This window comes from Cladophialophora psammophila (assembly GCF_000585535.1).
Source record: "Cladophialophora psammophila CBS 110553 chromosome Unknown aczJe-supercont1.11, whole genome shotgun sequence".
NCBI lineage: Eukaryota > Fungi > Ascomycota > Eurotiomycetes > Chaetothyriales > Herpotrichiellaceae > Cladophialophora > Cladophialophora psammophila.
In genome coordinates this window covers 948590-975366 of record NW_006912932.1, presented here as the reverse complement: position 1 = coordinate 975366, position 26777 = coordinate 948590, and the positions used below count along the sequence as shown (strand labels likewise).

General features: G+C 54.3%; 11 protein-coding genes across 11 annotated transcripts; 7 read left to right on the top strand and 4 right to left on the bottom strand.

The window, feature by feature from the left end:
* Positions 1-849: 849 nt before the first annotated feature.
* A1O5_07570 (uncharacterized protein) lies at positions 850-2769 on the top strand (the record flags this gene model as incomplete). Its single annotated transcript, XM_007748159.1, has 2 exons — positions 850-1130; positions 1248-2769. The coding sequence occupies 2 exons, from the start codon at positions 850-852 to the stop codon at positions 2767-2769; spliced, it is 1803 nt and encodes a 600-aa protein (XP_007746349.1).
* A 625-nt stretch (positions 2770-3394) lies between these two features.
* On the top strand, positions 3395-4567 carry A1O5_07569 (uncharacterized protein; the record flags this gene model as incomplete). The annotated part of the gene is made up of 1 exon (XM_007748158.1): positions 3395-4567. The coding sequence occupies one exon, from the start codon at positions 3395-3397 to the stop codon at positions 4565-4567; it is 1173 nt and encodes a 390-aa protein (XP_007746348.1).
* Positions 4568-5102: 535 nt separating this feature from the next.
* Positions 5103-7431, top strand: A1O5_07568 (uncharacterized protein; the record flags this gene model as incomplete). The annotated part of the gene is made up of 3 exons (XM_007748157.1): positions 5103-5346; positions 5505-5667; positions 5742-7431. The coding sequence occupies 3 exons, from the start codon at positions 5103-5105 to the stop codon at positions 7429-7431; spliced, it is 2097 nt and encodes a 698-aa protein (XP_007746347.1).
* A 684-nt stretch (positions 7432-8115) lies between these two features.
* Positions 8116-9865, bottom strand: A1O5_07567 (V-type proton ATPase subunit B; the record flags this gene model as incomplete). The annotated part of the gene is made up of 5 exons (XM_007748156.1): positions 8116-9240; positions 9291-9452; positions 9503-9558; positions 9624-9708; positions 9770-9865. 5 exons carry the CDS (start codon positions 9863-9865, stop codon positions 8116-8118), a joined length of 1524 nt encoding a protein of 507 aa, XP_007746346.1.
* A 499-nt stretch (positions 9866-10364) lies between these two features.
* A1O5_07566 (uncharacterized protein) lies at positions 10365-10877 on the top strand (the record flags this gene model as incomplete). Its single annotated transcript, XM_007748155.1, has 1 exon — positions 10365-10877. The coding sequence occupies one exon, from the start codon at positions 10365-10367 to the stop codon at positions 10875-10877; it is 513 nt and encodes a 170-aa protein (XP_007746345.1).
* Positions 10878-12012: 1135 nt separating this feature from the next.
* On the top strand, positions 12013-13629 carry A1O5_07565 (uncharacterized protein; the record flags this gene model as incomplete). The annotated part of the gene is made up of 1 exon (XM_007748154.1): positions 12013-13629. One exon carries the CDS (start codon positions 12013-12015, stop codon positions 13627-13629), a length of 1617 nt encoding a protein of 538 aa, XP_007746344.1.
* Positions 13630-13932: 303 nt separating this feature from the next.
* Positions 13933-15969, bottom strand: A1O5_07564 (uncharacterized protein; the record flags this gene model as incomplete). Its single annotated transcript, XM_007748153.1, has 1 exon — positions 13933-15969. One exon carries the CDS (start codon positions 15967-15969, stop codon positions 13933-13935), a length of 2037 nt encoding a protein of 678 aa, XP_007746343.1.
* Positions 15970-16847: 878 nt separating this feature from the next.
* A1O5_07563 (uncharacterized protein) lies at positions 16848-17294 on the bottom strand (the record flags this gene model as incomplete). The annotated part of the gene is made up of 1 exon (XM_007748152.1): positions 16848-17294. One exon carries the CDS (start codon positions 17292-17294, stop codon positions 16848-16850), a length of 447 nt encoding a protein of 148 aa, XP_007746342.1.
* Positions 17295-18903: 1609 nt separating this feature from the next.
* A1O5_07562 (uncharacterized protein) lies at positions 18904-19905 on the top strand (the record flags this gene model as incomplete). The annotated part of the gene is made up of 1 exon (XM_007748151.1): positions 18904-19905. One exon carries the CDS (start codon positions 18904-18906, stop codon positions 19903-19905), a length of 1002 nt encoding a protein of 333 aa, XP_007746341.1.
* An 827-nt stretch (positions 19906-20732) lies between these two features.
* A1O5_07561 (uncharacterized protein) lies at positions 20733-22691 on the top strand (the record flags this gene model as incomplete). Its single annotated transcript, XM_007748150.1, has 2 exons — positions 20733-20739; positions 20803-22691. The coding sequence occupies 2 exons, from the start codon at positions 20733-20735 to the stop codon at positions 22689-22691; spliced, it is 1896 nt and encodes a 631-aa protein (XP_007746340.1).
* A 1068-nt stretch (positions 22692-23759) lies between these two features.
* Positions 23760-26520, bottom strand: A1O5_07560 (uncharacterized protein; the record flags this gene model as incomplete). Its single annotated transcript, XM_007748149.1, has 3 exons — positions 23760-23822; positions 23900-26422; positions 26485-26520. The coding sequence occupies 3 exons, from the start codon at positions 26518-26520 to the stop codon at positions 23760-23762; spliced, it is 2622 nt and encodes an 873-aa protein (XP_007746339.1).
* Between the last annotated feature and the right edge of the window lie 257 nt (positions 26521-26777).

Below are 26777 nucleotides of genomic sequence, written 5' to 3'. Positions count from 1 at the left end.
ACGAGAGGAGATCACAGGTGATAACGCCTTGTACACTAGTTGGAGGACAGACATCCAGGAGAACTTGACAGATCTGGAGTCTCGGTGATAATGACTACGCCCTGGCAGAGCCGGGTTGGGCGGTACTTCTGCACGAGCCTTTTAAGGAGCCTCTAATGTTTTTGGGAAGGCTCCTGCAGATACAGAACTAGCAGGGCCATGCGGATGGAACATGTGTGAGTAAGTCGGAAGTATGTACTCCATAGCATTGAAGCGATATGAATGTTGCTCTGATTGGCTCATGCATATGCACGGGAATTTTGTAAGCCTGTCGCTCCGCCACTCGAAAGCACCGGGCACAGCCTTGCACAGCCTCACACTGCAAAATGACTGCGTGACACCACCACAATCAAGCCCGATGCCTGCTCCGGCCGTTGCTGGCACAGCTTGCTTTTTACACTCAAGTGCATGCCCCGACTGACCTGAGCTTTTAGCCATACCACTGAACGAGACCCCGTCGCCTAGCCAGAAACAAGTCAGTCAGAGTCCGGACTCGACGCTAGCACACACCGGGGCCACCATCATAAGGACCGCTCGGCAGAATCTTGGTCTGTCTTCTTCGAGTTGAGTTGTTCCTCCTGCATCAGGTCTTGGCTTCCTTCGCGGGCTGCAGTGTGAACGGCGAAGAGCCGGGACTGTGGATCTATCCCTTACATTCGCGACCGTAGGATCGATTGCTAGTCGATCTCATTGGTGTCAGTATCTCGAGCTTCGTACTTTCTGATCGCAGCCTTGCACACACACACACACACACACACACACACAGAGAGAGAGAGAGAGAGAGAGAGAGAGAGATCACGGACCGCAGCGATGGCAGATGCAGAGTGCTCGGCCGACTCTTTCCCCACTACTCTCTCGGCGGGCTTCAGCACAGATGGGCCGCCGATGAACAAGAACATGACGATGACGGTGACGGTGTCGGTGCCTCGTCGCGCGTCTGCGCCCGTGCATAATCCCCGGGCAATTGTCCCGCGGACGCCGCAGGAGTGGAATGCCCACCGTGGCGTGATAACGCGTTTATACCGCGACCGGGAGTTGCCTCTCAAGGACGTCCAGCGCATCATGGAGATGGAGTACAACTTCAAGGCTACGTGAGTTAATCCCCCCCTCCCCGGTCCCAAAGCTTTGACATGTCATATATATATATATATATATACCTATGTTTTGTCCGTCCTAGATGGGCTCTACAGAGCTGACAATTGACTCAGAAAGCGCATGTACAACACCCGACTCAACCAGTGGAATATCCGCAAGAACTATCGTGCCGAGGAGAAGGAACTCCTGGCGGCTCGCATCACCCAAGCCCACCTCCAGAACCGTCCCGTCTCGGAGCTCACTTTCAAAGGCCGTCCGGTCAAACTGCACCGCGTGCTGCGGCATATCAGAGACCCGAAGCGTGGTAAAGCTGTCCGGCAGAAGCGGGGGTTACCTTTGCCGACTCACACCGACGACGACGACGACGACGGCGGCGGCGGCGGCGGCGGGAGTTCATCCGATTCCTCTGCGTCAGATCCCGTCCGAGACGACATGCTCCGCGTCCCTTCAAGCGGCGGGTCGAGAGGATCATCCTCCACGCCGGTAGGTTCGGGCAATACGACGTCCAGCTTGCTCACGCCTTCGTCGTCACAGTCAGACGACGATGGGGAGCCCTTTGAGATCATTCAGCGTGACGAGTTGCAAGCCGAAACACCGGCTCCGAGTCCACCGATATTCCCACCAAAGGACAAGGTCAACCTGGAACTCATTCTGCATGAGACACGGTCATATTACCTTGACGTTATGGGCAACGACCCCGTCAGTGAGGCAATCGACAACCACATCCAAGTCGTGGACACAGCCACCACGGCCTTTTGGTCAAACGTCAAGTCTGGCATCTACTTTCTCAAGAAGCAGTCGCCAACCCTGGCGTGGCCTTTGTTGAACGAAGCCTGTGTGTTGGCAGGAGACATATTCTCGCAAACGCCGGTTTTGTTTCTGAACAGCGTCTTCACCGTGCTCTCACCGGTCAACACGAGAGTCTATCCGCAGGTGCGGAGCACGCTGCTCAGGTATCTGGCGAGCATGGCGGCGATCAAGCTGAAATCCAGGCACCATCCGTTAGCTGTCGTGTGTCGAGAGATTGCACGGGACAACGAACTCGGCGAGGCCTCCGAGGCGGCATTGAACCTCACCCTGGCGCTGTTCACGCAGAACCTAGGCCGCGATCACAACACCACGTCCGCTGTGCATCGCTCGCTGATCAGCCTCCTGCGACGCGGCAAGCGGCTCGACGCAGCCAAGCAGGAGGGCGAGAACCTGGTGCAGGTGACGGAACAGGCGCTACTCTCGCGCTCGGACACAGACATCTACCAGCGCCGCCCGGCGTCCGTCGTCATGGCGGACCTGTGCGCCGCCCTCACGGAGCTGGTGCACATCCACATGGACATGGGCCAGCACGGCGTGGCGCGGGGGCTGTGTTCGTCCGTGATCCGAAACTACCAGACTATCCAGGGCGTCAATTTCCCCGACACCAAGGCCGCCTATGCCATGGAGGACATGGCCGAGCTGAGCTGTGCCATCGGCGACAAAGCGGACGCGGCGTACTGGCTGAGGCAGGCGCTGGACGCATCGTCCATGCTCCGGGGCGACGCCGATGCCGCGACGCAGCACATCCGAGACAAACTTGTGCAGCTGGATGGGGAGGCAGACCAGGCAGACCAGCGTGGTTTCCAGGGTGGTGTACATGCATAGTAGTCATAGTTAGTCTAAGCGCGGCTCGTTTGAGGACGTCAGTTGCCCTTTGCATGTATACATACGAGGTACATGGCGGCCTGAATTGCCGATTTACTCCGTCCAGCCTCGTCCGCTTTCTCAGCCTTGTAACATGCATTCGTTGGAGAACATTCAACCGAACCAGAGAAGGGAGGTGAGGTGACGGGCAAACTCCGCGCAAAAAAGTGAAAAAGGAAAAAAGAAAAGGGGGGATTTGGGGAGCTCCGTCTTTGAAAGGGCGCTGGGTGGGCGTCTTTCTCCAACTCCGGCCCAAACCCACCCACCGCCGCCACCTGCCACCTCTTCCCCCGGCTCGCTGGAAAGACATCGAGAAGGAGTCTTATTACTTAGGTATGTAGGTATGTAGCTAGTCATGGAAATCTAAAGGAACTTTCATCATCGTACTCGGTACGTGAGACGGGTTGGTTATTATATACTGACTTTCGATTTCGATTTCGATTTCGATTTCGATTTTCGTCTTCGTTTTTCTGAGGAGCATCACTATCAGTCTGCTCCTTTGACTTGCCTTCTCGTTGCTTTGGGCAGCAAACCCCCCCCCCCAAAAGGGCCGGCAAGTCAAGAAAAGAAAGGAAATCGGGGCGCAATGACTGCACCGTCTTTTACACCCTCGTCGGCGTTCCTCGAGCTCGTCGCGACGTCGTCACTCAACTACCGCGAGTGCGCGCTGCTGGGGCTCATGGCGCTGATCTCGCACGAACCCACCTCGAACAATAACAACGTCCTGCTGGACGAGTACATCGCGACGGCGCTGCACTACGGCGCGACCGAGTCCGAGATCCAGAACGTCGTCTTCCAGTCCAGCTTCAGCGTCGGGGCGGCCAGGGCTGTGGTCGTGCGGGCCCGCGTCGAGGCCGCCCTCAAGTCGTCGCTCCGCGGCCGGCTGCACCATCTAGAGACGGAGCTGTTGGTGGGAGAAGCATCCGGAGCGCACAAGACGGTGGTGCGCGACTCGGATCCCTCCAACACGAGCGTCGTGCCCATCGTGCTCATCCATGCCTTGGGCTTGGATCGCAGGATGTGGGACGCTGTCTTCGCCAGCCTTGCCGCGAGCAGGAGTGGCACGGACCAGAACAGTCCGCCGCGTGTCATCTCCTACGATCTGCGAGGCCACGGGTACGCGGCCCACGCGCCGTCGGCGCAGTCGCTCACCCAGCTTGCGGCCGACCTGAACAGTCTACTCGAGGCACTGCAGATCCCCCGGGCGGATGTCTACGGACAATCCTACGGCGGGGCCGTGGCGCAGTACTTCGCGCTCGAATACCCCCAAGCCACGCGGTCAGTCGGCCTCATCACGACGGCAGGCGAAGCCCAGCCGTCGTGGAAAACCCGGGCGACCAGGGCCGAAGAATCCGGCTCGGTGATGCCGCTCCTCCCCGAAACGCTGCTGCGGTGGTTCACGCCCGAAGCCATCGCGCGGAACGAATGGGGTGTGCGCTACGCACGGTCGTGCGTGGAGAGAATCTCGGTCCAGGACTGGGGGGACGCATGGCAGTGCATGAGCGGGCTGGACACCCTGGGTAGAATACAGGCCGGCGGCGTCAAGTGTCCTGTGCTGCTGGTCTGCGGGGTGCAGGACAAGAGCACCGGCCCGATGTGGATGGCGAGGTTGAAAGAAGCGTGTGAGAAGGGCGGTAGTAGACTGGTCGTGTACAAGGAGGTCGATCCGGGAGTGCATATGATGGCGTTGGAGCAGGGCGAGGCTCTGACGAAGGAGATATTGGAGTTCAGGAGGGTGGTGGATGGGGAGGGCGTGTAGCGACGGACAGCCGCTTGTGGCATCGACATGGACAGGGACATTGGCACTGACATGGAACATCCCGTGGTGCATTGTGTACTGGGTATCCCGAAGTCGCCTCGTCCCTTCCCCAAAGTGCCAAGCTTTATACTTGTTACAAGTACAAGTACTGGTACAGTATACTGGGTAGTGGGGAGTGACATCATGCGCGCACGCTGTTTTAGCTGTGGTGGCGTCCTCCAGGCGCATCCCCATTGGCGGGACATGACTTCCGGGCCAAATCACCGATCTTCGGCGTCGTATTAAGCTTTTCCCGATGGTGGCGGCACCACTAACAACTCGGCGAGTCGGCAAGCAACATCTGAACACACCCAGTCAACCATCTGCATCTAATACAAAAGGCCTTTCCCCTTCACTGCTCTGCTCAGCCTTGTCAACTGTCTTTGCCCCTCCTTAATCCTCAGCCTCACTAATTTCCTCACCACTTAATATCACCATTAACATCATTTTGCTTTGATCACTTTGGTGAGCTTCCTCAAAAGCCACCCACCCACCAATGTCCCTCGCCCAACATGTCTCCTCAGTCGAAGGCATTGACCACGAGCCCGAGCCCGGCGACGTGGCCTTCGACGACCGCGCCAGCCTGCTCAGCGGCTTCCACAGACTCTCGCGCCAGCCCAGCATCGCCCTGTCCATCAGCTATGACCCCATCCCGCCGGGCGCTGGGGACAATGGCACGGGGCAGCTGGAGAAGTTGGAGCCCATTGCCGCGTACGAGGTGTCGAGGGGGATGAGGATAGGTAAGTCTGCTTTCTTCACTTGGTGATCCGCCCCTTGGGAAAGGGGAGCAAAGGAAGAAAGGCAAGGAAAAGAAGATGAGAAAGAGCTGTCTGGCGGGATGCAATCAGAATCGAATGGGAATGGGAAGCTAACGATGGCATCACTCGGTGCCGAATAGCGCAGGTGTCGGTGGGCGTCGTCTCTTGTGTCATGGCGTCGGGAATTGTCTTTGGGTTCGACGCTCTCAAAACCATCTTGTTGGCTGAAGGCACGTATCGCGACCTTTGCACCGAAGACGAACTGCGAAAGAATGTGCCATTGTGCTATATGCAAGACCAAAGGTAAGCAGGGGGTTTTCCATTCGTGGTCTGGGGCCCAGCTAGATGACCTGACCTGACATGCACCTTGTATTCAGATTAAACCTCACATTCGTCATCGCCTCCGTCACCACAAATATCTCTGCTCTCCTGGTCGGCGGCATCCTTGACCGCTACGGCCCACGCGTCTGCGGTATTACATCCGCCATCCTTCTTGCCCTGGGAAGTGTGTGCATGGCTTTTGCCTCGGATTTACCGTTCGACGCCTACATCGTCGCGAGTTTCCTCCTCGCGTTAGGCGGGACTTTCACGTTCGTCCCCAGTTTTCACCTGTCCAATACATTTCCCCGGTTCCAAGGTCTCATCCTGGCGCTGGTCACAGGCGCATTTGACGCCTCGGCCAGCGTCTTTCTGACCTTCCGTATCCTGTACCAAAACACCCACGGCGCCATCACCTTACGACAGATCTTCACCGTCTACCTCGTCATCCCGATCTTCATCCTCGTGTCCCAAATCACAATCATGCCGTCGCACAGCTACCAGACCCGCGGGGAGTTGACCGAGAAAATGGACCAGGCGCAGGACCCCACGACGGACGTGCACGACAGCGATGACGAGCTCGAGGGGGCTATGGAGATCATGCAGGTGCGGGCCGAGAGGGCGAATAGGCGTCGCCAGTCGATTGCCTCGATCAGCGACTTGCTCGGCACGCCGGCCCAGCAGAACCAGCACGAGAAAAAGGAAGACCAGATCCGGGTCAATAGCGGCGTGTGGGGGATCCTGCACGGCCTGCCCGCGAGCAAGCAGATCCGCACGCCGTGGTTCGTGCTCATCACGCTGTTCACGGTGCTGCAGATGGCGCGGTTCAACTTCTTCATCGCCACCATCTTCACCCAGTATTCGTACATGCTCGACTCGGTCGAGGAGGCCACGCGGATCATTGAGTTCTTCGACCTGGCCCTGCCCATCGGCGGCATCGTCACCGTTCCGTTTATCGGCGCTCTGCTGGACTACACTTCTACGGTTGCCGTGTTGAATCTGTTGGTGCTGCTGAGCACTCTCATCGGCGTGCTGGGCGCCGTGCCGACCGTCTGGGCCGCCTACGCCAATGTCACGCTGTTCGTGCTCTTTCGTCCCCTGTACTACAGCGCCATGTCCGACTACGCGGCCAAGATCTTCGGGTACGCCACCTTCGGCACCGTCTACGGCGCCATCATCTGTCTCTCGGGCCTGTTCACCTTCACCCAGTCGGCGCTGCAGGCTCTGCTTCACGACGTCTTCGAAGACGACCCCGAGCCCATCAATCTCGGCCTCGCTACCGCCGGGCTCGTCCTGGGCGTCACCCTCGTCATGTACGTCGACATCAAGGGCCGCGCGCTGCACCGGGAGAAAGCCATCGCCGCGGCCCAGGCTGCTGCTCCCGCTGCCGCTGGGGCGAACGACGAGAGACGGCCGCTCCTGGGCCCGCCGCGGTCTGGGTACGGCAGCGCAAGGAGTGTCAACAGCATACTCAGCACGAATGGACCGGGGGGCATTAGCGCTTCCGCTACTGGTTCTGGTGCCCTTGGCGGTGCCGGTGCCGGTGTTGGTACTGGTGTAGGTGTGGCAGGCATATCTGCAGCCGCCGGCCTCAACGCCGGCATGGGCATGGGCATGGGGAGCGCAATGGCAGAGGACACCGGCGCCGCGGGAGCAGCAGCGGAGAGAATGCGTCTCTTGCACGGCGCGCCGAGCCGGCAGCAGGTGCAGAGGAATCTGTCCACGGTGCAGGAGACGCGCGAGCTGTAATAGATCCTTCCTTCCCTCCCGTACGCGATCTAGGAGTTTCAGGCGTGTGGGGGTTTGGGGTTACATTGCATTGCATTGTAAGGAGTGTTGCATTCTATCCTATCCCATCTTATCTATTCTATTCTATTCTATTGCATTGCATTGCATGGCGTGGACATGGACATGGACATACAAGTAGGTAGCAGGTAGTACGGCACTAGATTACATTATACTTCATTATATGTTGGATGGACTTGGTTGGACATGGCCTATGAGTATTAATGTTACAGAGTATATATATAGCGTAGCGTTATATGGCAGACTCTTTAATTGACACTCCTACAGGCGATGCTTCATGGAGCTTACCCAGTACAGGATGTGTGTAAAAAGTCATGCTAAGCGATCGCGGGCTGCGTCTCGCGGCTCCAGGAAGGGAGACAAAGGCATGGCGTGGCATTGTTGCACTGTTAGCGATACAGCTCTCTATCTGGGTATATGCAGACTCCAAGTAATGTCGTTCTGGCCGTCTTCTACCCGCACCCGGACAATTACTGTAGCAACGGCGCAAAGACCGACATATGGGGGCGCACCGTACCACGCACAGTTACTCGCTCAGAATACGCCGTCCTCAACCTCCTAACCAGGCCGGTGACATGACTTGATCCCTCTGTTCGACGATATGTTCCCCCACTCGTTTGGCCCATTTTAATCATCCAACAGATTTGCCTCGCCATTCACCTGCCTGTTCCCACCCTCATTGTCCCTGGTATCCTTGGTGCTCTTCTTCCCATGTGCCTTTCTCGCATAGAACTCATCCAACAACTTGGGGTTGATCCGATTGAGCAACTCCTTGGGGAAGATACGAAGCAAGTTCCAGCCAATCTCCAAGCTGTCAAACACAGACCGTTTGTCATACGCACTCTGGGAGATGAACTGTCTTTCGAATTTCTCCAAGAATTCCAGCGAGAGTTTGTCTTCCGCGCTGAGAGCCTCTTCACCGACGACGGCTTTCATGGCCGCGGCGTCACGGCCAATGGCGTACTTGGCGTACAGTTGGTTTGAGACGTCACCGTGATCTTTTCTCGTCAAACCTTCCCCAATGGCGGACTTCATGAGCCGGGACAGAGAAGGCAGGACATTGATGGGTGGGTAGATACCCTTGTTGTGCAATCCACGGTCCACGAAGATCTGGCCTTCTGTAATGTATCCCGTCAAATCGGGGATAGGATGGGTGATATCATCGTTAGGCATGGTCAAGATGGGAATCTGCGTGATGGAACCGTTTCTCCCTTCCACACGACCTGCTCGCTCGTAGATGGTGGACAAATCGGTATACATATAACCAGGGTACCCACGACGACCAGGGACTTCTTCTCGGGCGGCCGAGACTTCTCGAAGAGCGTCGCAATATGCGGACAGGTCGGTGAGAATGACAAGCACGTGCTTCTCGAGTTGATAGGCGTAGTATTCTGCGGTGGTCAGGGCGAGACGAGGGGTGATGATACGTTCAATGGTGGGGTCGTTGGCCAAGTTCAAGAACAGCGTGACTCGTTCCATTGAGCCATTCTCTTCAAAATCTCGGGTGAAGAAACGTGCGGTTTCCATGTTGACACCCATGGCGGCGAAGACAATGCTGAAGTTCTCCTCATGGCCATCGTGGACGCCCTTGGTCGGTTGCTTGACCAAACCGGCCTGCCGGCAAATCTGGGCGGCGATTTCGTTGTGGGGCAGACCAGCGGCGGAGAAGATGGGGATCTTTTGGCCTCGAGCGACCGAATTCATGCAGTCGATGGCGGAGATACCTGTCGAGATCATTTCCTCGGGGTAAACCTTTACCCAGGTCAGCAATCAAGGCGGCAGGCAAAACCCAACAGACATACTCTGGAATACGGATTGATGGGACTTCCATTGATATCGAGATAGTCCTCTGCCAGCACTTTGGGGCCTTTGTCGATAGCTCTGCCTGACCCATCAAAGATGCGACCAAGCATGTCCTCTGAGACACCAATCTTCAGACTGTGGCCCGTAAACTCGACTTTGGTCTGCATATAAATGAGTATCATGTCGTGTAGAATAGCAATAGACTCTTCACCTTCTTCACGTCGATGCCGGGAGTGCCTTCAAACACTTGCACGATGGCTCTGTTGCCTGCGGGAACAATGGTCAATCTGCCGACCTCTTTGCCTAGTCTTTGCACCTTGTAGCCAACACACCTCTTGCTTCGAGAACTTGACCAGATCTTGACGACCCATCAGGTAGCGTTAGACTGACGATTTCGTTGTATCTTGGGAATTTGACCTAAGGGGACCGTTTGTTAGCGATAAGTTCCAGAGAGCTTCGAGCCGCAGCTTCGACGTACATTGTCTACAATGACCAGAGGACCATTGACACCGCCAATTGTGTTGTACTTCAACCTGGGCTTGATGGAAGCCATTCGATGATCTAGATCGGCCATTCTGGCGGCCTGGCGGAGGTGAGAGACGATAGCAGAAGTGGAGGGTAAATGTGAGAGACAGAAGCAACTCTTTTGCTAAGTAAAGGGAAGAGCTTCTTCAGCACCCCGTCAGGGCCAACGGACGAATCGGAGAGGGACGATGGCGCAGGCGAGCAACAGCTGCAACGAACGAGAGGGCGAGGGATCGGAGGGGATCTCGCTCCTCCAGAACAACCAGAAGAACAGCGACAGTAAAGTTTCAGCGAGGAGTGGGAGATCACAAAGAACTGGCTGCTCGGCTGGTGCAGGGAACGAGACGAGGAGACTAGCTGCAGCTGCAGCTGGCGATGCGGTCACTACGAAGCCGCTAACCACCTCGCCACCATCCCGCAGCCAAGCATCCGCAAAGATACCGCAGCCACCACCGCAGACGAGGTACCGAGTACTGGGTAGTCCTTATCCTCATCCATCATCTACAACCTCCCATTCCTTCCCGTCATCGACCAGCAGCCGACTCTCCATGAAATCCACGGCCTGCCTAAATGCAGCCTCAGTCGCCCACTTACCCACTCTCTTGTTCAGGTCAGATCTGACCGCGAAGCCGTGGGATACCCCCGAGTGCGGCGTCATCTCCTACGGGCACAACGTCTGCTTGAGCAGCCTGTCGGTCAAATGTCTGTTCTCTACCGTGGAAATAAGATCATCCTCTCCTGCGGCACTCGAAATGGGCCCCTTGATACCTTTGACCTCCTCGGAGACAAACGAAAGGATTCGCCAGGTAGCCGACATCAACTCGGCCGTCTCCTCTCACGAAACGACAAACATGTTTTGCGCCAAAGCAATACCCAACAGCTCCGATCCTCTGTATGCCGTGATCATTGTGGAGATAGTCGATGCATTGTTGGACGATCGGGTTAACCTGCTTAGTGGTATGAGGGTTGTTTCCGTCAGTGCCCTTGTTGACCTGACCCACAAAGGCGAAATCCTCGCGCACGGTCGGTGGCAGACAGTCAGTCTTGAACAGATCCGCTAGCAAGGTAAGGTATCCATTGGCAGCGAACTGGTCGCTGTCAATTTCGCGGTGTGGGTTACATCCAGGACGTCGCCCAGATAAAGAATCGCTGCTTGGGGGTTGGTCCTCCCTGGGGACGGCATGGCCATATCAAGGTCGAAACTGCCCGCCCGGATCGCTTTATCGGTAGGTGTACCGATTCAAGAAACGTCATCTTGAGGATTGCAAGAGTCAAGTTCGGCCAACTCATTACTGCTTGTAACCGATAGTGTAGCATTTTGAAGGTGGATTCGAGGCTATTTTGGTGCATGTTCGAGTTCAAGGTTGTACCTCTTCGCTGTCGACTTAGTTCCCTTTCGGGTGCAAGGTAAGTGTCGGTCATTGTGTCGCGCTCCTATCATCTTATCATCTTTTTCGTTGAGTGCTGGACAATTTCGACAACGTCGATTTATTTCCACATTCAGCGATGGATTTATACGGCGAATGCGTCCTACCTGAATGTGTGAGGCCGGGCCAGCAGGGAGAAGAGCTCATAAGAGGCGAATCCCTGGTGAGCATGGTTTTGGACGTCTCCATACCAAGTTCGCGACAACATTGCGGGCTATACCCTTCGAACGCAGGCGCGCCTGGCAACGTTGTCTCTACATCCTTGCATAAGCCTGCCCTATTGAAGCTTTGGTACAACAGATTCAGAGAGCAGTCAGGCTGGACTTGCCCAGGGCCGAGACTTCGTAAGTTGTCATTGAAAAGGTGAGTCGCATCCGCATCTACCAGCATTTAAACAGGTTAAGAACAGGTATAGAGTACGGTACTAGTATCCAAGGCGAATCTCGGGCACCAACCTCTTAGCCACACAGGCTTCATTCTCAGAGGCGCCATCAATGATGGTGCAGTAACACCTCCAATCAACAGCTGGGGAATCTTGATCTTGGGGCTGAGTCAAGCCTCGCACAGCCTCGCACAGCCACATCAGGGATATTCCCACGTCTTCGGCTCCAGACCCTGGCCGTCTACTGATTGTTCATAAGGCTACAAAGGAGCTCTCTTTTCACCATGCTGTTCTTCAGTCATTATCCAATTCCTTTGCCGCTTCATATAGCATCAGCAGGTGATAAGGTCAGCATCGAGCACCACGACAGCGCGATTCTGGAACGATATGAGAGTCAAGAATTCCGGGAGCTCTTGTTCTTCTACGAGTTCTCAATTCAGCAACAAGCCTTGCCCGTCCGCTGCGTCACTACCATTCAATTTCGGCCTGGAGACCAGCCTGCAGCACTACATCCTCAACAAGAGTGGCTTGCAAAAAGCTGAGCCACATATCGTGACATCCATTCATGATTGTGATCAGTCACTCTGGGACCGAAACAGCACCTCTGACTTCCATATTTTGACTGTGTCGGGATACGCCACCGGTTTGGGTCCACCGTTGAGCATTTCCGCCAAAGAGTTCGATAATCTCTGTGCGTTGTGGCAAATACCAGCAAAGTTGCTAAAGAAATGCCCGACTTTGGCCGCCGACATCCTCGAGTGTTGCGTGGAGGAACGTGATGTTAATGATGGCGAAATTGTGTTAACCCCGAATGCTTCGGAGCAGCCGCATCAGAAATCCCTCAACATCTTGTTCAGCAACTCAGCAGCGGAGGCGACGTTCTTCTGCCTGCTCATTTGCGACTTGACCGGCCAGTCGGGCGCAAGGTGCCTCATCGGCTCGGTCCAAGACGGAGAGACGAAGAAAGTATTGTCAGAATTGGAAGGCTGCACCAAAGATACCCTCTTGAACCCAGCGATCATTATCGGCTTTATCCTGGCAAATGTTGCTGATCAGCTCGGTGTTCTACTAAACGATAGGCATTCCAGGGATGCACTTGATATTGCCTCTCGTCTAGGCATCATGAATCCAGGGATGCGCAACTATATCGCTTATTTCGGTTTTGACGGAGAGCCCGACCAGGAATATTCGAAACTTAACGTGGACCTTTACAGCTTGCAATATGCCTTCAGTCAGAATTACCACTTTAACTACGCCAACATGGTGCTTGTTCGTGGTCTGAAGGCCATCTTCGAGTCATATACCGATGAGGTTCGCTCGCCGGCTGTATTCGAGTGTATCAACGACATCCTCCGCAGACTTGAATGCCAGAAGGGGACAGTGGAATTCTGGGTCCGGGTCACACAGAACCAAAGCCCGGTCTTGTTCAATCTGATCAATCAACGGGACAGCCGATTGAATTATTCTGTTGCACAGTCGGCACGACAGATCGCTGCGGCCAGCAAGCGGGACAGCTCCGCAATGAAAACCATCTCGATTCTGACCCTAATCTTTCTTCCGGGAACGTTTGTCTCAGCCATCTTCTCCACTACAATCTTTGACTTTACTGGACTGGACGTCGGATACGGAAAAGTGGGCAAAGCATGGTGGATTTACCTACTATGCTGTCTGCTACTAACACTGATCACCGTTGGTGTGTGGGCTGGCTGGATGGTGTCGCGACTCAACAAAGCTACCGAAGAGGAGAAGAGATGGGGCAGCTACAGAGAAGACTACTATGAAGCACAGCGTTACAATCAGAAAGCACCAAACAGACCAAATCACGAGCATCGAGACGGCCCGGCATTTTCCTACTCGAAACCTGCGGGAGGCTCCAACTGGAGCAGCGCTGCAACGAGAAACCGCAGAGCCAGTTGTACCAGTGTCCCAAAGGCGGAGGGTTTTAACCTCCCACCACCGTCGACATTCCCTACCAGGTTGACCACCCTAGTTCGGACGTTCTAGAACGAGCCCCGATATTTTCTGGGCGATTGCGTGTCCTCGATCTTGTATTGGACATTGCCCATCGTGTCAAGCCCAAGAGGAGCGAGTTGTCACGTTCCCGCTTCGCTGGCAAACAGACTCGAAGGGGCCCCCCAGTACTAGGCATATAGGATGATAATAACATCGTAAGGATAGCCGATCAAAAGGTTGTCGCGAACAGCAAGGTCCATTCCAAATTCAACGGATTTGATCGGATAATCAAATGATCAAGCGATCATTCCAAGTGCACAACCGTAGTGGCATCAAGGAAGTAGCCCTTGATATCTATCTAGCTCGCAAGCCGTCCCACGCCACCGCGTGCAGGAGCCTAGACTTTGACGATGATGCCCTCTTGCCAGGTCTTCTGTGCGATTTCGCGCTTTCCCCTTTGGGAGCTGTACTTCCTTGTCCCCATGGCTGCTGCGTCGTACAGCTGTTGTCCTGGCTCTCTATCTCTTCCGCCATCTGAGAACTTTCCCTCTCTTGGCCCTCGTCTTCTGCGTCCTCTGCCCAGAACCGTACGCCCAAACACCTCTTGCCCGACGGATAGACTCTCGTCGCGATCGCGCACCGCGAGTTGACAAAGACTTCGAGCACGGACTCGTCGAAGAAGACGTGCAGTTCCAAGTCTTCAATCTTTGGCCCTGTCTCTGTCTCTCTCTCTGACTTGAGGTGACCGTCCCCGTCCTCGCCAACAGGGAGGAACGTGAACAAAGTAAACGGTGCAGTCTCAGGGGTCGTGTTTATGCCATTGTCATCGATGACGTGTGTGTGATCTCTGACAGATCGATCAATTCGAATAGTCTCGCTCTCGGGTATGAACGAGATCGTCGTCCTCATGGCCGGCTCAGAGCTTGATAGAGGCGATATTTCATCCTGCTGCGTTCCTTGCGCACTGCCGCCGTTGTGGAATATGCTCAGCCCAATCCTCTTGCATGCGTGGGATAATGAGAAGTTGGAGACAAGTTCGAAACGGTGCGTTTGGATGTCCATGAATGTGTCGCCTTCAGACGTGAGGTTCTGTGAGTGACGCGCCAGGCGGACCTCCCTTGCGCTGTTGCGGAGAGGTTGGAGGAACGGGGCGGGAGAGATGCCCAACGTGCGGATACTAAATGTTCGTTGCTCCCTCTTTCCTGACTCTTCTTCTGGCTCGAACTCTATCGATGTGATATCTTGCAACCGACTTCTCAAGGCCCCTATTACACCGCGAACAGTGAGAAGACCAACTTCTCTAGGCAGGGATATCATCCCACTCCACCCCTGTTCATCAACCAGACGTTGCGGCAAGTCTTCCTCGGTGATCCAACCCCATACAATCTGTTTGTCGCTGAGGGGATCATGAAAGGTGGTGGCGGCGTAAAGAAGGCCATAGTCGAAGCGGCCTCCAAATTTGTAGTTCATTTTTGGAATTTTTGATCGACTGCCAGTATCCGGGGTGATAGAGGTTGTGGTTTGAAGGGCTCCGCACATCCACTGCAAGGACCTTTCTGGACGGGGAAATTTCGTGGGACTTTGCGGATATTCTGTGAACGACGACTCTTTACAGTGCGTAGAACTTGCCTTTGCGCCCTCGCAGCCTACAATAACGAAGTGCCTGCTTTCACCGTCGTGCTCGTCTTGGAGGGTCATGAAACATGCGCACTCCCAGTTTATGCCCATATCGCCACTCCAGCGGGATATAGAGTGGCTCAATCCCACATCGACCAGGGAACTGAGAAACGTCCATTCTGCTGGGTTCGATGGATTGATTGCGTACAAGAATGCTGTGGGTGAGTGATCGCGAATGCCTCCGGAGATCATACCGTAGAACTGGCTTTTGGCTTGGCCAAGTAATTTGGCCATCGCAGGCCAGGTTGCAATGAATGGATCGCGCCAACCCGTCACGTCAAGGTCCGGGGGCGGCTCTAGGAGGATCGGGTTCTTTGTGACCTTTGTCCATGTTTGACCGCCGTCTAATGATTGAGCAGCGGCCAGTGTCTCTGTCTGTCGGATATAAGGCAGAGTGTAGTGCAGCGGCAATCGACTTACGCCCGTATAGAACACGGTCAGTGGTCTAGCTCCAGCTTTGCCATCCGAGTTGGTGGGAATCAAGCAACCTGTGAAACACCCTTTTGTGTCATACCATTTATCAGCAGTGACTCCGGGTTGGATTGCCGGTGTTTGAGATACATTCCAGTACACCATATCCTTTGAGATAGCATGGCCCCAACAGATTGATCCCCAAATAATTGAGCCAGAGTCATTTCGACGAGGGTTCCACTGGAAGAACAAATGGTAAAGCCCTGTTGACGGGTCGTAGCCAGGGGCACAGGGATCGTTCATCCAGCCGTGGTTTGCTTGAAAGTGGTATTGGGGGCGCCATCTTAGGAAGGCTGGTAACGGTGATGTAGGCGGATGTATAGACTCAGAAGTTGATGAATAGGCACTTATCGGCCCTTCGCTTGTTTTGCCTGTTGATGAAGTGCAAGCGAGGCTGTTAGAGGATAGTAGCTGTATGCCCTGTGCAGCCATTCAAACCAACTAAGCCCTAAATGTTGCTATGGGCGTCATCAGATAGAGCTAGAGATCTGTTGCACACAACGGTGACTAAACCGAGCTTCTGCATAGTACCGTTCAAATACACGATGCTGCTTTGAACGGTTGACTCACTGGCAACACCTGGTTTATAGGCCCGTTGGAGTTCTGGCACCAAGCCAGCGATTTCCAGGGATGGAAACAAGTCCGCCGACCGATCGAACAATGCTAGCCGAGTAAGCTTGGATCATATTGAGCTTGGTATGACGGGACTATCCTCCTTCAATATATGGCCGGAATGCATTGGGTGGAGTTGGCGTAGCAATCCAGTCGTCGGCATAAAGTTGATGCTTCAACCTCGGGCAGAAAAGGGCCGATTAGAGGCTGCGCTGTTGATTGGCTCGTTATCGCAGAGCGTTCGACATCGACAGCCCTGTCATCTTATGCAGAGTCCAATACGTGTCCGTCCTAAGGGCATTTTCGGCGCATTCCGGAAGATATTGAGCAGACCTCTGATTAAACCGGGAGGATTGTTGGACCGGCGATGTCGTGTGTTCATTTTAGGTTCCTCAACCACCTTTAGGAGCCTGGCACAGGTTGCGTCCCAGATGCTCCTCACCGTGTCTTTCCTCGTTGATGCGCATTGGAAGTAACCCACTCAACCTGAACATTCCATGTTGACATCGTCACTCTCCAACAGGCTCCGGCCTCGCACTGAACAGCAGCTTATACTTGACAACATCCACGATCTCCAACGCCTCGTTGCCGTCGCCATCACTTCTTGGATCGCTCTCATCAGCTTTCCGAAGGACTGCCAACGGTTTTGCCAACTTCTTAACTTCTCCAGTCAATCTCTGATGCCTGCCGACGTAGAGGTAGACTTTCTTCATCCACTTGCCCTCGTTTGCTTCTTGGGGGTTGTACAGCGGAAATTCAAGTCGCCCTATATTGTGGACGGCCGTTGACTCGTTCGAATCATCTGTTGCTAGATTCTGGAAGGGCCCATGGATTTTGCCTTGGATCTCCACAATGGCCAGTCCTGATGGTATTTGCAGAACGGATGGCAGCGGGTTGGGATTTGTACTATTTGTCTCTGGGATGGGAGCAGCTGTACGCAGCTCGACTGCTGGCATTGCGGATTGTATTGATTTGATTGAAGATTCTGAGGACTGTATTGTTGCGGAAGACAAATCGACAGTCAATGAGACAAAGCACGCGTCGTGTCTATATGACGGATCGAATACTCTGTATGCTTCACCGTACTCCCGCATGTCATCACGTGAGAGGCTGTCAACTACCAACGTCCAGGCTACATCCACGTCCGCTCAGTTCTAATTTTCCAGTGTCGTCGTGACAAAGATCCCAAAGTCTCTTCGTTCATATCGCAAAGGCCTGGATGACGAGACTTCTGTGCCATGTCCCTTTGTCTTGCCTCCGTAAAAGGGCCAAGGTTAGGGAGCGGATGGGACGTCGAGATTGAATACCAAACATCATGCATCATGCACCATTAGGACCTGAGCGAACCCCAGGTTTCCAACATAGGAATCCAAAGTAACCGCCGATTTGAGTAGCCAGACTCTCCTACTTTTGCATCTGCAAGTTCTTGTCCCCCATTAGCCTGACGTGTCTCCTTTTTGTCCTTCATCTCATTCAATATTGTTTGCTCGACGTCACTTATCCGTCACTTCCTGCTCTCCTGACAGTCTCTAGCGTGGACGCCGATATAGACTCATGTGCTTGGAACTTCTGGGAATTCAGAATCACCACCTGCGAAACCCTCTCAGCACTGGTGTTGTGGTACTGTTCTCAGCCTTCACCTCTGTGCAGGTGTCACTCATGCCTTCCAATACTCGTTTGCTCATGCTCATGTTCATGCTCGGACCGGGCGATGGCATGATCACTCTAAATGATACTCAAAGTGATGCAGATGCAACCAGCTGAGTATTCCCTGTCCGAAGATCTGCCGAATTCCATGTGAAGGTCTTCTTCCAAGTTCTTCATGGCGACAGCAAACTGTCGACAATCCAAAGCTGTGCCCTGCTTCAATGGTGGCCATTCGGACTTTATTGACAGTCATCCTTATACAGGGTGCCAACGCCTTGTGACGCTGTCTCACGAACTGGGGCAGCGCGACAACCGGAGGCATTCAACCTCGATGAATATGACGAAATAGCAACACGGCCTCTCATAAATGATATAAAGAACAACTCCCTCAGACAGGATTCGTTCAGCACAGCAATGTGTGTCGCCAACATCACCTCGCATATTACTGCCGGTCCAGAGACACCCACGGTGACGCTGGTACAAGGCAGTGCTGATACACAGCCATATCGACATTCATAACCAACCATCATAAGGCTGCCTCGTTGCGGTGTTGTAATTGCGGCGGCCTCCAGCTCCACCACCAGGGGGTGAATCTCGCCAGATCCGCATGTTGAATATCGAGGGTACCGAGATCCTGCCTTGCAGTCAGTCTGGGGTCCCGCGCAACCCCCATCACCACAACGACAACAGAGGCCTGGACAGTGAATTTGCGCGAACTTCACCGTCAACCCCGCGTTCAAGCCAACCACGTCTCATCGTCCACTGCGTCCTATGGGGCTTAGAACTTCAATACTTCTCAGGTTGTCTCCGATACCGCTCCTCCCATTTCCACTCCCAATACTCCGTCCTAACTAACCATCTTTGACGTACCCACCTTCTATTTTCCATCCCCACCATTCATCCTACACCTCCACAATCATGCGTCCTCGGAGAAGAGGGAAGCGAGCTTCGTTGGACCGCCTGTCGTCGGTAACCTTCGATGACATGGGGAGCGTCGACAGTAAGGAGCTAGCGACCCAGACATTCTTCGGCAAGAAGCAACAAGCACTTGCAATTGTCCCACCCCAGAACCTTTCTCATACATCCTCGGTGACATGGAAGAGCCAGGCAGTCAAAGACAAGGAGGAGTATGAACGTGTCAAACAGCGCGTCCGCCACTTTGTCCCCGAACATTTCAAGGCCAACGCGAAACTCGGTGGAAGGCCGTCGGAGATCTTCCCACAGACCGTTGCCGAATGGCTGATCCACAAGAAGGAGATACTTGCATTGGCCGAGGCTGAGCAAAAGAAGAACTGCGAAATGCTCAAGGCTCAAATCGAAGCTCGCCCAAAGATCGAAAAGTCCCAGCGTAAGATCAAATCCGTCTTTGGCGAGAGTGGCAAGATTTTCAACGACGGACTCAGCCCAGTGTTGGGTTTCCCTACCATTTGGTCAGCTGAATACCTCGGACAAGTGGCCAGGTGGCCAAGCAAGGGGGAAATGCAATGGAACGGCGACAACAGGCAAAGCATGCTCGCAAAGACAAAGTGTGGTCGCTTTCTGCCTCCCCCTCGCGCTCCTGCCGACCCTTCAGCCCCGTTCCGAGAGCCGGCCTTCTTGAGGCAGTTGCCATTTGACGAAGCCGGCCCTATCTTCTGCATGGGTCCTCGACCTGACGAGATTTATGTCAACAATGTCGACATGGATCAAGATCCGCAGTTCGAGGCACTTGGCAACGTATTTTTGGGAGCCAAGTTGATGCAGGAAGTCGGCGAGTGGAGGCCGCCTCTCGTTCCAGAATGGCAGTTGGCAACGACAGAAGGAGCTATGGTGTTCTATGAGGGAGACAGGTTTGTTGGAACTCCAGCTATTGACGGTGAGATGTGGTACGACGAAAGCATGCAGGCTGAAATGTGGCAGGAATACCCTGTGTGGTGGTGAACGGAATGCACAGGGTGCTTGGTGTTGTTGATAAATATTCTTTTTCCGACACGAGGGGCTTGGAATGGGTCATGACGACTACCACGACGACATGAATTGACGATTTTTGATTGTTTTCGATTCAAGCAATGCAAGCAACGAGGTTGGTTACAGGAGGTGGATGCTGCAGATGGCATGGTTGTGCCGACGATCTCGGGCTCTCGAGATGAGTGCAGCATCAGTACCCAGTACAGCCGTTTGGAATCAGCAGGGGAAGGAGGAATGAATGAATGCATCACAGCGCCACAGATTGATCCCCAGAGCAAGAGAGATAGCAATGAAAACACACTGGAATCAGTACTGTACCTATGTGTGTGTCGCGAAGATATGGAATGTGCTGCGTATGTACTGGGTACCCAGTAGGCCCCTCGGACCTCGGAGTGATACGCGCAATTAGGCGGGCGGCTGACATGACTTGTCGTGTCAGTATCTCGCCAGTAGACAGGCCGCGGGGGCTCCCCATCGAGCTCCCAACCCCAGACTTGCTAACCAACTTGCCCAGTTGCCCAGACCGGAGACGCCGAGCACTGGATCGGGTTTAGCTCTGTCTGTGCCAAGGACGTGGCGGCGGAGCCGTTGGTAGCTTACTCCTTCTTGCTCTCTCCAGCTCCCTCTTACCATTGACCTCGTAGGACCTCGGCAGGATCGCGGGTAATGCGGCCGTCATAGAACTCGACTCCATCTCACTCGCAGGATCGGCCTCGTTGTACGAATCAATATATCATGGCTTCTTCTCTTAGCTACCCTGTCGTCCAAGTACGATCTCTTGCTTCAGCACCTCCAGCAAAATGGGCCGTGAGTCCATCTTCAGCCCCCGACCCTTGTTTGCCCGTTCTTGCTACTGACCATGACCTCCAGTTCCCACCGTAGCAGCGGCCATTGCGGGCGGCCTGGCCACCGCTGCCTACCTCGATGCCAAATTCCTCTTCCGCCATGACCTCAATTCAGGCTCGTTGGCCGCCAGCCAGAAGAGCGCAATGGCCTTCACCTTGGAGAGGTACCAGCAGAACAAGATGCTCATCTACCACATCTTTGAGGAACACGCCGCGGGCAAGAACGCAGACAATCTCTTTCTCATCTTCGAGAACCGGTCCTGGACCTACAAGCAGTTCTTCAATGACCTGCACAGGGTCGCCAACTGGCTGATGAAAGATTTGGGTATCAAACCTCAAGAAGTCGTTGCCCTGGACGGGGGGAACAGCCCCGAATATCTCATGCTCTGGTTCGCCGTGGAAGCCATCCATGCCTGTCCCGCCTTCATCAACTGCAATCTGACCTCTGGCCCGCTCACACACTGCGTCAAGCTCTGCGACTCACGGTACCTGATCGCCGACCGCGCAACAAAAGATCTGGTACAGCCATGCGAAGAAGACCTCACGGCCTCGGGCATCCAAATCGTCTACTACGACGAACCGTTCTTCTCGTCCCTCGCCGACACCACTTTAATCCCCAAATCCCTCCATCAAGGAATTCTGCCCACCGAACTTGGGGGTCTCATCTACACCTCGGGCACAACAGGGATGCCCAAGGGTGTGATCATGCTTCGTGGCCGCGAACTCAACACCGCCCGCAACATTGCTTTGTATCTCAAACTCAAACCTCATAATCGTATGTATACCTGCTTACCACTTTACCACGGCGCCGCGCACGGTCTGTGCCTGACGCCCTCAATCTTTGCCGGATCCACCGTCGTCCTCGGCCGAAAATTCTCCCACAGGACGTTCTGGCCAGAAGTCCGCGCCTCCAAGGCTGACATCCTCCAGTACGTGGGTGAGCTCTGCCGGTATCTCATCAACGCACCGCCTAGTCCGCTGGACAAAGAACACAGCGTGAAAATGGCATGGGGCAATGGTATGCGTCCAGATGTGTGGGAAAACTTCCGGCAGCGCTTCGGAATCGAGACGATAAACGAGCTGTATGCGGCTACCGACGGGCTGGGTGCCTCTTTTAACGCGAACAAGGGCGAATTCGGCAAAAACGCAATCGCCATGCGTGGGCTATATTGGAAACTCATGAACGGTCCGAATGAGAAGAGAGTCAAGATTGACATCGACACCGAAGAGATCTTGCGTGACAAGAACGGTTTTGCCATTGTCTGCAAAGATGGAGAACCCGGCGAGGTGGTGCACAAGATGGATCCGGCCACGGCGGACACGGCGTTCGCAGGGTACTACAAGAACAAATCCGCCAGCGACAAACGAAAGATCCGGGACCTGTTTCAAAAGGGAGATCTATGGTTTCGCAGTGGGGACATGATGCGCCAAGATCCCGACGGGTGCGTATATTTCGTCGACCGCCTCGGCGACACCTTCCGGTGGCGCAGCGAAAACGTCTCGACCAACGAAGTCTCAGACGTGCTGGGTAAATTCGACCAGATCGCCGAAGCGAACGTGTACGGCGTGCAGGTGCCCCATGCGGACGGACGCGCAGGGTGCGCTGCCATCGTGCCCGTCTCGTCAATCACCTCACCCGACCAGCTCGATCTGGCGGGGTTAGCTTCGCACCTGCTCTCGACGCTGCCGCGGTACGCCGTGCCCATCTTTCTCCGCGTGGTGCCGCAGCTCGAGTACACGGGGACCATGAAGTTACAAAAGGGCCGTCTGCGCGCCGAGGGCGTCGACCTCGACAAGATCGGGGCCTCCAGGCCTGACGATCGCATGTTCTGGCTCCCTCCCGGAGGGGCAAAGTACGAGCCTTTTACTCGGAAAGAGTGGGAGGATCTCAAGGCCGGGAAGGTCAGGCTGTAGGACGATGACCATGTACATGCTATGCGGGTGGGTGCTATGTGGGTGCTATGTGGGTGCTATGTAGATGCTAGATGCTAGAGTAGACAGAACTATATACCAGATAAAGGAAACGGAGACTCCCGGCGCGACGGCGCGTGCAAGATGCTTGTCTGTTTCATCCCTTGCACTCCGTACTCCGTACTACGGTCCACCACCGTCTATCGCATGTCGAAATTCTAGACAATGAGAAAGAACGGGGCGAGGGGCACATGACTGACATTCTGCTGCTCTTGTGCTAATGCTGCTCTTGTGCTCAACAGCCGCCTCGTCGTCACGTCGTGAAGGCGGGGTGGGGTGTCATTTCAACACCGAGTTCATTTACTCCGGGTCTCTCCCGAGTCCTGACAATATCCACTCCACCAACCACTTCTACAAGGTATTTTGAACAGCCGTACCAACCACTCAATACAAGTGATATTGTTTGAACATGCATTAGTCAGTCCGTTCCTCGCCTCTTTGTGCAGAGCATCAAAAGGGGTCATCAATTCCATTCATCAATTCACAGAGTTGGATTCATGGGCCAGACATCCACACACAGCAGAGATGGCGGCGATAGAATTGGGGGGGCAGTAAAAGCGACCTGCTCAGCAAGACAGGTCGACCCAAGCCCTTTTGCAGGAGCTCGACACCTATCCGACGCTTGTTTTGCTACCTCTTCCGAACACAGGCCAAGCCTCCATTTGCAGTTGAGCATCTCCAAGACGAAACATCACTCTTGACCCATCCCTCTTAAACATCGAAAGTTACTCGGAACGATCCGAGTGCCTTACTGTCAAAGCAGTTGCAGCACACACATATATCGCCAGCGCTATGCTTGTTTCCATCATTCATGACTTTGGGGTATAGAAAGCAGAAAGGCCGCACATAAGGGTCACAAAACATCAGCGGAATGCACAGGATGGGCATTGGCCCAGCAGATCGTTTAAGCTGAAAGCGAGTTTAAGCCTGTATTGATTCGGAGGCGCCAAAGGAATTGCGGCGGAGTCTCGCAAAAGAAGTCATCGGCCGTAGGGAGACATGAAGTTGATCTCATTCAAGCGCTCGTTTTAAGTCGTTCCATTTTTGCTTGAGCGCATCGTGTTCGGCATTGAGCTATTCGTCAATGTTAGAAGTCCACGTTCGCCCCGTTTCAGAGTAGATGTCATCAAAACAGAAAAGGGCCTGCTCACCTCAGCATACTTCATCTTTATCTCCACGAGCTCCCGTTCCATTTCGGCCATTTGTTCTTCCATGTGGCGATTCTCATTCTGCACCTCGATGTTACGCTGCATGACCTGTTCTGTTCCCGCCCGTAGCCTCTCTTCGACATTTGCGGCCTCGCTTTCAGCGACCTTTTTCAGCTCGGCGACTTGTCCAGTCAAGCTCTCATTTCGGTCTTGTAATTCGGTGTTTTCAACTTTCAGGCGGACTAGCTCATTCGCAATCTCAATGTGTTCTGCGTCAGATTTCTCTGCCCTTTGCTCGAGCGAGCGGATCTGGGCGGCTTTTGTGGCACAGTCAGTCTTCAGATTTTCCAGCTCGGTCTCACGTGCTTTTTCCGCCTTGGTGGTTGTCTCCCATTCCTCCCGGTATCGATTGAGCATCTCGGGCGTCAGTTTAACCGCACATGCGTCTTGGACAAGGAGATCCGCTCGATAAACCTCGGTGTCAGAGCCGCCTGAGCTGCCGAAGAATCCCGATTCCAGGATTGATTTGGATGAAGGTGTGGCATCGATATAAACGTCGAAGATTTTTTCCTTTAGGAAGTTCGTGAGGCTTTGCATATCCTGCATTCCCAGCAGCGTGGCCACGTTGCGCTGGATGACAGCCATTCCGAATTTCAAAATCGCACCCTCGAGGCCTTCGCAGAGGACCAAGTCATACACTCGCATGACGAGTTGAAGTGGAAACCGGTATGCAAACATTGTCAGAAACCACTGTGTCGCATACAGCTTGGGGGTGACACCTCGGCGGTTGAGATGGCAATACAATGCAGGCTCCAAATCCTCCAGTAACCGCTCAAACTGATAAAGGTGTAAATGTAATCCAGGCATATCCTGGATAAAAAGATCGCGCAGTTGGTATTTGTTCATCAATCGAACAAGGAGGCAGAAAGCTTCTTCCTCTGGCATTGTGAACAAAAGAGGCATGATGATAAAGTTCAGGCCCTGCGGGTATCCGACGGCATCATCGAAGAGGGCATATGCGCGGCACACGTGGAATAATCCATCTTGGAGACCTGCTGCCGCCGCATACTTTGAGTAGCTTGTCCTTGAGCCCATGTCTCGTTTGATCATCTTTTCCAGCTTTGCTAGTGCTGCAGCATCCTCCTTGGCCTTTTTCGCTTTTTCTGCTGCCAATTGGGTCTGAAGACGAGCAGTGCTCACAGGGTCTGTTGCCTCATGGGAAGGCGAAGGGGATGCGACGCCTATATTGGAGCTGGTGGCAGGCGTTGAATGATCAGATCTTATCGATGATCTTGACGACGCGACTGATTCTTTCTCCTTGGCGCTGCCGTTGACATTTCCGTTGAGTAAAGGGGATTTAGGCATGCCCTCCTTCGTTTCTGAGTGTGGCCCTCGGGACTTGAGGTCCCAATAGACGGCTTCCAGATCCTCATTCTTGCTGCCTGCCAGCACTTGCCATATCACCGGTCTGATGGTCTGTGGAATTCCACCACTGATGGCCTGGGTGAACTCATCAGGACTTGTCCGAGCAACAGCCTGCGGACCTTCGTTGACGACGTTTTGCCAGAAGTCCCAATCAATGGGGGTAGTTGTATCTGCTGGTGCTCCCGCCACGCCCGCCACAGTCCCGGGAGCCAGGTTTGGATTGGTAGGTAGTGATTCAACCATAGGCGAGGACGGAGACATGACAGGAGTAGAGACAACATTCTCGTCCTGACCAACGCTACCTGGAGTGGCAATTCCAACACCCAGACTGGCAGACCGTCCGATGAGCCCTGCTATCGCACCTCCTTCAGATGGTTCCGTACTTTCTAGGTTTGTTATACCTGCTTCTTCCCGCAGCCGGAGCATTTTGAATTGTTCACGGAGAGACGCTCTAGAAGGTTTCTGGCCGCTTGATCCATCTTGAGACTCTTCTAGCGCCTTTAGCGTCAAATCAGCGTTGCTGCCGAGAGTGGATGCTGATGCTGCCGTATTCCGCCGCGTGTCAAGTTGTGATCTCGACGGCAAAGGGGGAGAACGAGTTTCTTTTGGAGCCGTTGTTGCTCGGCTCAGCCAGCCGAAAGGAGTGGTGACCTTGCGGCTAAAGGAGGACGTCGACTGAGGTTGAGGAGGTTGCGGAGACGGCGCTCGAGCGTCTGAGGTTTTTCTGGGAGGAGGCGGTCCCCAGGGCACCGATGGGAGGGAAGCTGAGAAGCCTTGGAATCTTGAAGGGCGAGTAGCAGGTTTAGGAGGGAGGGGTTTCTCAGAAGGATCGCCGGAAGTCTCAGTAGAGGATTCGGGAGGCTTCAACATAGGTGTCTGCTGGGCGTCGTGGGAGTCATCCACAGCGCTTGTATCAGTAGTTATATCAGGTATCTTGGATCCTGAGCTTCCGCTGCTTTCTCTTTGCCCGCCCTTAGATTGTTCATCGTGGTTCGACGTCGGTTGAGGATCATTGGAGTTCTTAGGATCTTGCAGTGGCTGATCCGAGTGGGAGGAATCCCGTTGCGATTCATCTTTGACATCGGTAGCATCCTCAAATCTCTAAATTTGGTCAGAAGAGATGCTCCATCTCAACGCTGAGGTGTGGAAGTCAGTCGCCTTACCTCGTCAGTGTCCGGATTGTCTGCACTGTTCGCCATGGTGATTTGCTTCAGGAGCCGACAGGCATGCTCATATCATCCTCTACCACACTATGATCGATAACTAGGTAGTAGTACTCGTGGCGTATAGCTCGGAAGAGACAGTGAGAGTATGGACTATCTGGGGAGCTGGGGAGCGCGTTGGGGGTTGTGGGCGATGAGGGAGCGTCGAACAGGTCAGGTGCGGAGTTTCAAACGAGGGTCAGATGTCACCGCAGTCAGTCAGCAACCCTGAGGAGAGGAGTGCTTGGGAGTGC